General features: G+C 46.4%; 1 protein-coding gene across 14 annotated transcripts in view; it reads right to left on the bottom strand.

The window, feature by feature from the left end:
* Nucleotides 1-6,232: 6,232 nt before the first annotated feature.
* The window catches only part of LOC117902498 (voltage-dependent T-type calcium channel subunit alpha-1G), an 86,619-nt gene continuing 81,130 nt past the window's right edge, over nt 6,233-11,721 (bottom strand). For 11 of the 14 annotated variants that reach the window (XM_034815137.1, XM_034815219.1, XM_034814969.1 and 8 more), the window contains one exon: nt 7,284-10,217. In XM_034815137.1, the coding sequence (XP_034671028.1) occupies nt 7,284-10,217 (2,934 nt within the window). Of the gene's footprint in view, nt 10,218-11,721 lie in introns of all 14 variants that reach the window. The other 3 variants (XM_034814339.1, XM_034815745.1, XM_034815830.1) reach the window with 1 other exon arrangement.

Below are 11,721 nucleotides of genomic sequence, written 5' to 3'. Positions count from 1 at the left end.
ACTCTACATCTCTCTCTCTGGCCTCTTTCAAGCTGCAACAAGTGACTGGCTCTCCCCCTACCTCTCCCACTGGCTCTCTGCCCGTCTACCCATCGAAAAGAAACACAATTGTGCAATCCACGAAACGTCAAACGTCTCGGGCAATGGCTTTTCAATTTTTTAACCACAATTTTCCAAATAAAAAGTTGGGAATAGTCCATGCTCCACGCTCCACGGTCCAGGCAAGACAGCAGTAGCCAGAAAGATACCGGAGCATGCCGGCCAGAAAGAGAGGGTGCCTAATAGATGGCTGCAGCTCCCGTTAGGACTGCATTCGCATTTACAAAATGGAAACCAGTTCTTGGTGCAGCATCAGCGTCGGCGGCAGATTAATCAGAAGAAGGGAATGGGAAGGAGAAGAGGGGAGACGATGCAGTGGTAAAGGGTAGAAGGGTCGGAAAAAGAAGAAAATGTTGCCAAAAAATTAAATGTTAACAGCCTTTGGAAGTGGAATCGGATGAGTAATGAATGCTTAAGGCAAAAAGAAACATGCAATTTAGCCTTTACTTAAGGCCTGCCTTGGGGGAAGATGACGTCCAGAGAGAGAGAGAGAGAGAGAGAGAGAGAGAGAGAGAGAGAGAGAGAAAAGGAGGAGAAGAAGATACATACCTAAGGAGAACAACCAAAAGATTGGGAAGCAGCAGCAGAAGATCTTCAAAAACAACAAACTGGTTTCCGGGCTACCCAAAAATCACCCAAAAAACTGCATTCAGAAGTGACTGCACCAGACAGGGACAGCGGCAGCGGCAGCGGCAGCCCTTCTTCGTTCAATAAACCTCAAACTTCAAAATCATTCAACGTGGAAATGGGCCTGCCCCACAGAAAGCTGTGTGTGCGCCATTCTCGAGTATTTTGAATACGATTTTGAATAGTTTTTGAGAGTTGTGGTAATGGTAGTTGTCGACTCCTGGATTAAGTCCTTCCTATCGAAAGGTAGTTGGCAGCTCCAGCATTAGAGCATAATACCCTCTGCAGAGGAAGCGTATAGCGGTGTCTCAGCAAATAGATGGAGAGTCACGCCAAACGAAGAGACCGAGGAGGAGACTGAGGCGAGGAATGGGGCAGATGAGACACTAAAAGAGAGCAATGGGCATGGGCATGAATGAAGATGCAAATGAAATCACACCGATGTTTAAGGTTAGGCCCAAGTCAGGGCATGGCAGGAGGGGCGGGGCCCTGTCCGGTCTGTCGGGTCGTCTGTATGTACACGTAAGGTCTGTATGCTCTGTCAGCGAAAACCTGTCGCGCTCTTGCCCCTGCCCTAAACGGACCAGGTCGAGCTCATATCTTAATGAGAAAAGTGAAAGTGTCAAGAAATACTCGTAAGCAAAGCAGCACCGCTGCCAACAGCCCCAAGAGCCATTCGGTTACCAGTGAATAAATAATAACCGCGCCACTAAACAAAGTTGAAATACGAATTTCCATCACTTCGTATGTGGGCCCCGTATGTGACGACGATTAATAACGACGATTATGCCTAGTTATCAATTAGCTAACCGATAACAGGATTTGACCCGCAATACTGAGTGCCAGATATCCATAAGAAGACCCACAAGTCTTTGGCAACTGATGCCAACATTTTGATTGCAATTTCCTCTGCACTGCCTACAACAAATAAGAGATTTAAATAAATCTAAATGCCATTCTACTATCATAAATTGATAACGCTTGGTGTAAAATATAATTTGGGAATTTCTGTGCCATTCAGATTCATTTATTCATTCTGCGCTCACTAATTTCAAATCCATTTATCCATTTAATCGTTAGTTTAATTAGATTATTCAAGATTTAGCAAAGCCTCCCAAGACCTAACCTGATCTTCGTGGGAAAGGGATCCCCCAACTGATAGACAATCTCCTCTTCTATAACCCCTTTTTGCAAGAGAATTCCACCGATAGCCTTGGAACATTCATACGTACATATGCAGATAATCGCATTCAATGATTCTCTTCTTTTTTTCGAGTGCGTTGGGCAGTTTGGCACTCAAAAATCATTCGACCAAATAGTTGCACATTTTCACATTGGTTTTTTTTATGTTTTTCAACAGCAACAGTTTTTTTTTGTGTTTTTATTTTATATATATTTTTTTTAATCGCTTGGCCCTCCAAAATATGTTATTGTTGTGGTAGTTTTTGTTGCGGTTGCGTCACGTTTGACACTTTGACCATGAACGCATTTCTTGGCAGGGAAAAACGGACGGCAATTTGGATAGAGCGGGAGAGAGCTAAGGTGAGAGTGAGAGAGCTAGATAGATGGTCGAATGGTTGGATGAACGGATGAAATTGAACCGAATGTTGGTCGTAACTCTTTCATGTCTGGGTTTCTTTCTTCATCTTCCTAGTTTTTTGCCTGAGTTTTTTTTCCTTTGATAATTACTTCATTTGCAATCCCTCGTGAGGCAATAGAAGAAACTACCGTTAATTAAAAACGCAAACCCAACGCACGGGCAAATGAGCGCAGATTGCGCGAGCGAGATGCAAGAAGGATTGGCTGGAGATGGTGAGTGCAAAAGAGAGTGGAGTGCAGCGTCAGCTACACTGTGCGAAAAGGCTCGATGATTATATACCCTTGCAGAGGGTCGTATCGGATATGATTATATATAGATATCGCTTCAAATAAATTTTAAACGTTCATGCATTAAGTCTTGCGGTACTCTTTGTGGAATGCAAGTTTAGATTTCGCGGCTCTTTTCTTGCAGTGCTTTAGAGAGAGAGCGAGAGCGAGAGCGAGAGAGAGGAGGCCAGGCCCGCTGGCGGGTATGTTACAACAGCGGCGCCAAAATATTTTCACTTGACTCTTGCGGCTTGCGGCTCTCTGTTTTATGGCCCCGCGAACTTCACCGAAGGGAGAGCAAGCAGTAGGGCGGTAGCGGGAGGGCACCGCCATCGTTATGCAATGAAGAGAAAATTGACAATAAGACAAAGCGAAAAATACAAACAAAACCGCGTGAGAGACTGCGACACAAAAACTGCAATGTCACTTACCCATTATTAATGCCCCGGCCCAAACAGGTGGTGAATGGGGGGAAATGGAGACCTGGAGACGACGCCCCACGTCATCCTACGCGGTGGCGAGACGCACCGCTAAACTGTGCCACGATAATGCGTGTGGAGTCTGGGACATGGACAGGGGCTGGGGCTGCGGCTGGGGCTGGGGCTGAGAGAGGCAAGCTGCTGTTTCGGAATGCCCGAGCTGCAAGTGCATGTGGTTACGAGCACAATCGTACATGTCCCATAATGAATATGCATGCTAGGGATGAGCCACGAAAACCCGGTAGCCCCGTGACACGACTGTGGACTGACACGAAACAGATTCCTTCTACAAACAGATTCATATTGTTCACCAATTGCGCCGGTTTCTACACCATTCACAGCTAAAATATGCCATACAAAATTTGTCCGAAATTAAATATTTAATAAAAACGTAGGCAGACCTTCATAAATCGGTAGCAGATTGGGGAAGGAATCCAATCCATCGATGCAGCAAGTCGCCCATTTATTCCCACCCACACTCGTGCCAACAATTTGTTGATGTTCTTTTCAAATTCTCTTTAATTTATAATGCTCGTTTTGTGTGTGTTTCTTGTGTGTTTTTTGTTTTTGGTTTCTCGCTTTTCTTTTAGCATTTTGCTCTGCTGATTTGACATATGCGTTCTCAGTATATAGTAGTACGTACATATTTTGAGTGGAGCCAATCGAATCGTTAAATTATACGCAAATTGCACGCAACGAAATGATTACACACGGCTATGGCTATGGCTATTGTTCTTAACAGTTTTTTGTTTAGTTTTTGTTTTAGTTTTAGCGGCTACAGCAGTGGGTATACGAGTGGAGACCAAATTGACTTTGGTTTTTCCATTCGGTTCTGGTTTGTTTCGTTTGACAGTGCCAGTGGCTGGCACTCACACACTCAAACAATTACATCTCAAATATGTTGTTTTGCTTGGGATTTCTTTTGCTTTTGGTTTTAGTTTTAGCTTTGGTTTTGGTTTTGGTTTTCGTTTGGCTTTTGGGGCTTGGTTTTTGTCTGTGTCTCTGGTTGTACCTTTGTACCTGCATGGGGCTAAAAGCAAATTTACTTAGTTTTGCATTTCGTTTACCTTTATGGCTATAATTTTAAATTTAATTTGCTTCGTCTGCAACTTTGTCTAATTTGGTTTTTTGGTTTTTCGCTTTGCTTGCCGCTTGCGCTTGTCGCTGGCTTTGCGTTAATTAACTTATGTTTTGTAGCATTTTTACCTAATTATTAATCAACAAGAAAAACGCTCTTTATGCGAGTAGTCGCCTTACTCTCCTCATCAAACAAACAAACGGAGGGAAAAGAGGGAACACACTCAACGAAAAACTGAAAACGAATACAGTTTCATTTGATTTCAGTTTACTTCAAGCAGCTACAATAAAAAAATTACAAAAAAAAAACAGTTCAAAACTACTAGCGCATTAACCTATAAACTTTATGTTTGCATTTGCTTATAATTTTATTGGTATTTTTATGTATGCGTTTCCTTTTTTCTTTATCTTTATAAATCTTTCGATTTGGGTTTTCCTTTTTTCTTGGTTTTTTAATAGGCTTAAGTAATTATTTAATTATTCATTCGTTTTTTGCTTCGTAAATAGTTTTGTCAGAGTAGCATCTTCATCTATAGTTTTCAGCGCGAGACACTGCTAGTCCTTGCACTGCACTGCACTGCTTAGTACTGCTTGGTGCCGCCCATGTCCTACTCCTACGGCTGTCTCATTCATACGCCTGCTTGGCTTGCCCTACAAAACGCACTGCTTACGTCCATCTTTCCGTGGTTGTTGTCTTGACTGTGTCTGTGGTGAGTATAGGTTCGTTCTCTGTTTGTGGTGAGGTGTGCTTCTGTGTGTGTGTGTTTGACAGAATAGGGAGTAGGAGAAGGGAGAGCTTGAGAACTGGAGAGAGTCTAGAAGAGTTCTAGTATCTGATAAATTTGTATATATAGATGTATAAATGTAAATATATATTTTTATAGATATATATTTTCGTAGAGAAAGGCACAGATGAAATTATTATTAATCAAATTTGTTGCTTCTTCTTCGTCATCGTCGTCGTCATCGTCGTCCCACTGGCTTTCGCCCAATTCTTTTGCTAAGTTTGATTTTGTAAGTTCTTTGTTTAAAGTTTATCTAAACTGGGTAGCTCCTTCGTTTCTCTCACGTTTTTTTTACAGTGTGTACAAAGAGTGTAAAATTTGTATTCGCTTTTCGTTTTATGCTTTTGGTTTTCTTTGAAAAATTAGCTTAGATCATGTTGAAAAATTGACAGTGTTAAGTTAGTGTTCCTTGTCTACATCCTCTTCTCATTTCCTCATTTCTATCTTCTAACAGCTGTTCGTCGTCTCTGTATCTGTATCGCTTCCTGTCGCTCGAGACGATCAAGTGCCTAGAAATATCTTGATACTCTATTGTAATTCGTTGATAGTTCCATATATACACTATATATAGTTATTAAACATTAATCATTAAATTTCTACTCATTAGCTCTCCATTTTTGTTTCGTTTATAAATGCTAGACTTTAAAGTTCTTCATAATTTCTGACTCATTTAGTTGTAGTTGTTGCCATTCATTTTTTTCTGGGATAGCTACAAGAATTGTATCCACCAAAAAACAAAAAAAAAAGAAGAAAGAATCTCTCATGTTTTTACCAAACATGAATACCCTTGATGCGCTGGCCTTGGCACTGGTTTTGCTGTAGGGTGGTGTCTGGGGGGTCCTATGGAAAAGGCAGACCTCATAGAGGATAGATATAGTGCGAGAGATTGTCGTCCGAACAGATGCTATTGGTACTCGTAGTGGAGTGCATTGTATCTGGATACATTATGGGTGTTTCTGGTTGAGTCCTTTGTATGTCTCAGTACCTAAGTAAATTCGTTTGCACAAAGATTTATCCTTCTTATTCCCTAGCAGCAAATGAAGTGCAGCACATCAACGCAGTACATTTCGTGTATTCTAATTTCCTTTGTCTATGTTTTTGTTCTTAGTTGCGTGTCCGTGTGGCTTTTTGCGGGGGGATGGGGTACGATCTTATTAGCTACTGTACGAATACAATGTGCAATTGCTTATCAAGGTGCTCGGCTGGCTCATCATCTCTTCAGCTCTTCGGTATGTACTATGTAGGTCTTGTCAGCATTTTTTGTTTGCGGTTTGCGGTTTTCGGGTTTTCTCTTTTCTGTTTTCTGTTTAGTGAGTTTTCCTTTCTAGACTAAGTAAAATACACACATACATTCCTACTATATACAGACATCGTACGTGTTGTTTAGTGTTTAGTTGGGAGTGTGAGTGTGAGTGTATTCATCGCGACGCCTTCATCCTATAAATGTTTAAACTTTAAGAGCTAATCACAGAGTTGATGATCTTTTGTTCACAAATTTCCATCATGTATGCAGTACCCCCTATAAGTAGTATGTATATATATATAAGTATGTATATATGTATATATAACTGTATATAGTATATAGTATATATATGTATATGTAAATCGCATATAACGCTTGTATATAATTCGTCAGCTCTTGGATTTTAGACCTCTCGACTACAGCTTGAAACGGAAAACGCTCTAATCAACATTGAACATAGTTTTTTCTTTTTCTTTTGCTATATTTTTCTTTTACTTTTCTTTCTTTTTCTTTTCTTTTAAGTTTATTATACTTTTAATTTTCTTGTTTCGGTTTATCGTCTGCTCTGTGCTTTTATTCAAGATCTCTCTTTTAATAGGTTCTTATACCATCTGGATGCGTTTTTGTTTGTTTGTTTAAAGTTATGAAAACCGTAGGATTGCACTAAAAACAGTTGACAATTTTTGTTTGTTCTTTCCTTCTTTTTTTTTTTTTGTTTCTTCTTGTTTTCTTTTGTTTTTGTTGCTGTTGTTGTCTTGCGTTGGATAACGAACGCTCTAAGAGTAGTTATCGTTTATCGTTTATCGTTAGTAGTTATGGCTATCGATTAATCATTTCGTTTTACATTTATTGTTATCGCTATTGCCTATCGCCTATCGATTTTAGTTGCAGCTTTCAAGTTCTAAAACTGAGCACTTAGAAAATTCCCTAAAGTTTTTTTTTATTTTTCTTTTCCTTTATGTTTTTTTTACTGGGTTATACAGAGACTGGTATACAAAGTATGGGCGACAGACAGGGACAGGGACAGGGATAGGGATCTATGTATACTTGGAGAAAGAGAGAGCGAGAGAGTGTGTAAGAGAGTGAGGCATACAGGGTGTTGCATGCCTAATCCATCGAGGACTGTGGGGATTTCACCAGCAACAGCTCGTTGTAGTCGCTGTCCCTGTCCTCGGCATCATCCCTGGGATCTCGCTGGTCGTGCTGGTCCATCCGCCGCCGCTCGCTGATAATTCGCAAGATGTCCGCTGAATCGGATTTGACTGCTAGCACGGGCGAGTCGACAGCACTGGCAGCAGCCACGCTCTCCAGGGCAGCGGCGACGGTGGGGACTCCAGCAGATGGTCCGCTGACTCCGCCGCCTCCGCCTGCTCCTCCGCCGCCTGCGGACAGCGCTGGCAGCAGCAGCGAGCTCTCGTCCATGTCGGCATCCTCGTCGAGGGCCTGCTGCTTGAAGAGCTGCTTGGTGCTGCCGCTGCGGCTTCGTGGCGGCATCGAGCGAGGCACGGACAGGAGGAGGCTGCTGCGACCGGGCGCACCCAGAAGGCAGCCCTGATCCACGGACTGTGACCAGCCGAAGGGGCGACGTGGTGGCGGATGATGACCTGACGACGATATCCTCGCTGCGGATGTGGGTGTGGGCGTGGGCGTGTGCAGGGCTAGCGGCATGGACAGGGGCATGGGCGTTGCTGCGGGCACCAGGGCGCTGACCACAGCCAGAGCATCGGTGTCTGGCTCCAGGTGCGGCACCTCCGCACTGCGCACGCTGCGTATGTCAAAGCCCAGGGGTGATCCTCCTGATCCCGAGCCTGAGCCCGATCCGGATCCCAGTCCACCGCCCCCGCCATCCGACTCGAGGCTCTCGAAGATGGTGCCGCGCCTGTAGTCGAGGGCATCCCCGCCCCAGGGCAGCGAGTCGCAGCTGGTGCGCTTGGCCTCCAGATTGCGTCGTCGAATGGCCTGCTCGTCCAGCGAGCGCTCCTTGGACAGCACGCCGCGCTTGCGGAAGCCGGCGGCGGCTGAGGCGCGTCGCCCGCGGCGCCCCAGAGGCGGCAGCTGGAGGTTGCCCGGCTCCTGGCCGAAGCCGGCGCCGGCACAAGTGCCTCCCGCTGCCGTCGCTGTCGAGGCGCCGCCAAAGGGTTCGCCCAGCCGCGCGCCCAGCGCCTGAGGCGCCAGCGTGCCGCCCATCTCGGCCAGGCTCAGGCCCAGGCCGAGGCCGAGGCCCGGTCCCGGGCCGCTCTGTGGCTGATTGAAGTACTGTACGGTCTGGCGGCGTCCTCCCGCTCCCGCTCCAGCTGCCACGCCCCTCTCCCTCTGCGCCAGACCGCCCAGTCCCGGGGATGTGGATGTCGATGTGGATGGATTCTGCTGTTGGAGCTGCTGCAGCTGGTTGAGATTGTTGGCAGCGCTGCTGGTGAGGGACTGGGGGCTGGGGAACTTCTTGTCCAGCGAGGGAGTGCTGTAGATGAAGTTCTTGGGCAGCGACTTGACCTTGGCGAGGGGGCGTGGGGGAGCGGCCGCCTTGGCCTGCGCCTCCGCCAGCTGCTGGCACAGCTTCTGCTCCTGGGCGAACTCCTGCTCGCGCACCAGCTCGCGCTCGAGCTCCACCTCCATGTCGAGCTCGTCTTCCATTTGCTTGTGGCTCTCCTCGAGGTGTTTCATCAGTACAGCCACGACGACATTCACCAAAACGAATTGCGCCATTAGCACGAATATCACAAAGAATATGGGAGCAATAACCGAGCTGACGCAGCAATTGCGTACACAATCGGCCGCGTCATCGCAATTATCCCTCAGCGTGTCCTTCATGATGCCGTTCCAATTGTCGCCAGTCGCTACGCGAAACAATGTGAGGAAAGCCATGCCAAAGTTGGCGAAGTGCGCGTGCTCGCCCAGGCCCTGGCAGGGTATCTCGTCGGAGCACTCGAGGCGCCCGAACAGCTCCACGCCCAGCGCCGCGAAGATGAAGAACAGCAGGAAGAAGAGCAGTCCCAGGTTGCCCACCTGTGGCAGGGCCTGCATCACGGTGTCCAGCAGGGCCCGTATGCCCTTTGCCATTTTCAGCAACTTGAGAACGCGAGCGATGCGCAGGACGCGCATCACCCGTATAATCGTCGGATTGATGGGTATGATCTTCGTCTCCAGCTCCTCGAGGACAATGCCCACGATTGAGAGCAGAACGATGCCCACGTCCAGCTGGTTCCAGCGATCCTTGAGGTACAACTTCCAGCCGAGGGCCACCAGCTTCATGTTCGCCTCCAGTATGAAGACGGCGGTGAAGAAGTAGTTGAAGATCTTCAGGGCATACTGCAGGGCCATTTTCATGCGGTAGTACTCCATCGCCATGGTGACCACATTCAGTCCGATGACGGCGGCAATGGCCAGGTCGAAGTACTTGGACGTCACCACGTTGTGGACGAACATGCGGGTGGGCGAGTAGTTGGTGTAGTAGGGCGGCTCGTGCATCCGGCGGCGCTTCTTCTCCATTTGCAGCGCCCGCTTGGCCGCCCGCCGTATCTTCTCCTCCTTCTCCTGCTCCTCGCGACACCGATGGAAGTTCTCCACCACCACGCCCACGAACATGTTGAGCACGAAGAAGCCCACCAGCAGAATGAACGCAATAAAGTACAGCAGCCTCCACTCGTTGTAGTTGACGATCGGCTGCTGGTCGACGCCGACGGCATCGAGGCCCGTATACATGATGTTCACCCACCCATCGCGGGAGCTCAGCACGAACAGGGACATCAGGGCCTTGCCCAGGTCGTCGAAGTTGTACTTGCGGTTCGTCCACACGTTGCCCGGTATGCGCCGGCACTCGTCCGCGTTGCGCACATTCTTAATGTTCTCGCCCTCGCAGTAGAAGAAGGTGCCCTTGAACAGCTGCACGCCCAGTATCCCGAAGATGATGAAGAAGGTGCAGCAGATCAGCACGATGTTGCCGATGGGACGTAGGGACGATAAGAGCGTTTGCACGACTAGTTTCAGACCCGGGGCACGGTTGATCACCCGCAGAGGCCGCAGGGAACGAAGTAGCCGAAACACCTGCAATCGAAAAGCATTCCCAGAACGAGAGAACAGAGAGAGGGAAGAGAGAGAGAAAGAGAGAGAGTAGAAAATGATTCAATAAATATTGATAAAAAGTATATGCACTGCTTTCACTGCACTGCTTGATGGCAGTCTGTCGTACACGACGCCAGGCGGCGCCACCTCATGGAATTGAATTTAATTAAATTAAATTAAATTGAACGCAAATAAAGCGCACAACAAAGGTGGTTAGTAAGTGAGGGACACAAACGCAAGGCCAAAATGGTGTATGGTAGATGCTGGATGGTGGATTCGGTACGGATGGTTTCTCTAGCTATGGTTCAATATGCCTACATACAGCTGTGCTCGGAATAACAGTAGTGCTGCCTCTCCCGTACATATTTTAGTGCGTTTGTATGCACACACAACACAAACGACGTCAAAAACGTTTCTTGCTTCTCTGCCGCTGCGGCAGCCGAGCCACTGCAGCTGATCAATGTGCATATGAAACTGATTCTCTGCCGCTGCGGCAGCCGAGCTTTTATGCATGGTTTGCCACTGCGGCTGATCTCTGTGCATATGTACGAATTGGTTTCTCTGCCGCTGCAGCGCCGCTACTGCAGCCGAGCTTTTGTTCATGGGTTGTTTCTCTGCCACTGCGGCTGATCTCTGTGCATACGAAGTTGTGTCTCTGCCGCTGGAGCGCCGCTGCTGCAGCCGAGCTTTTGTGCATGGGTTGTTTCTCTGTCACTGCGGCTGATCTCTGTGCATACGAAGTTCTTTCTCTGCCTCTGCGCTATTCTCTGTGCATGGTCCGAGGCGCTTTTACGCAAACGAAAAACCGAATCGCGAATTATAGGTGCCGAGCCCTGCACTACACTCATGATCTGGAGTGAATCTATGCCATGATTTTTCTTTTACTAATTTCTATCGATTTATATATCCACAGGCCCCTAAATAAGGACATTTCTTTTCAGCGGACATCTGTGCTGGGAGTTTTAAGATAAGTATTGGAAACACGATTTTTGTATTACGTAGAAAGAAGTGGAATTTTCATTGCATTTAGCTTTCATCTCTGGCTTTAATCCGTTAGACGCAAATTTCTGAAGCGGATATTCCGTTTCCTCCCGGCGATCCATTCGTTTTTAAAGATCTAAAGCTTTTTTGTTGTATCACGACCATCGTTCCGAACACAGTTGTATTTCTAAGTGGAATGATTGGAACTAATGGAATATACATTAATGTGTGTGAATCTAAATGGAATGAATAGAAAGATTAAATGGAACGTAATGGGTTCAATGGGATTCAAATATCTCAATACATTCAAAATCTTTTGGTTGGGGGTGTTGGGTTAAAGCTGAACATGAGGATTATCTTTTCTTTTGTTAGGGGAATTAACCGAATAACCGGTCGAATTACTATATACAATATACAAGAACTCAATGGAGGCGAGCCAAACATTAACTGGAGTTGGAATACGAATGGTATATATAGAGAGAGATTTTTTGGAATGGATTTCGGT

Source organism: Drosophila subobscura, chromosome A (genome assembly GCF_008121235.1).
Source record: "Drosophila subobscura isolate 14011-0131.10 chromosome A, UCBerk_Dsub_1.0, whole genome shotgun sequence".
NCBI classification, from domain to species: Eukaryota; Metazoa; Arthropoda; class Insecta; order Diptera; family Drosophilidae; genus Drosophila; species Drosophila subobscura.
This window is presented reverse-complemented; position numbering and strand designations above follow the sequence as displayed.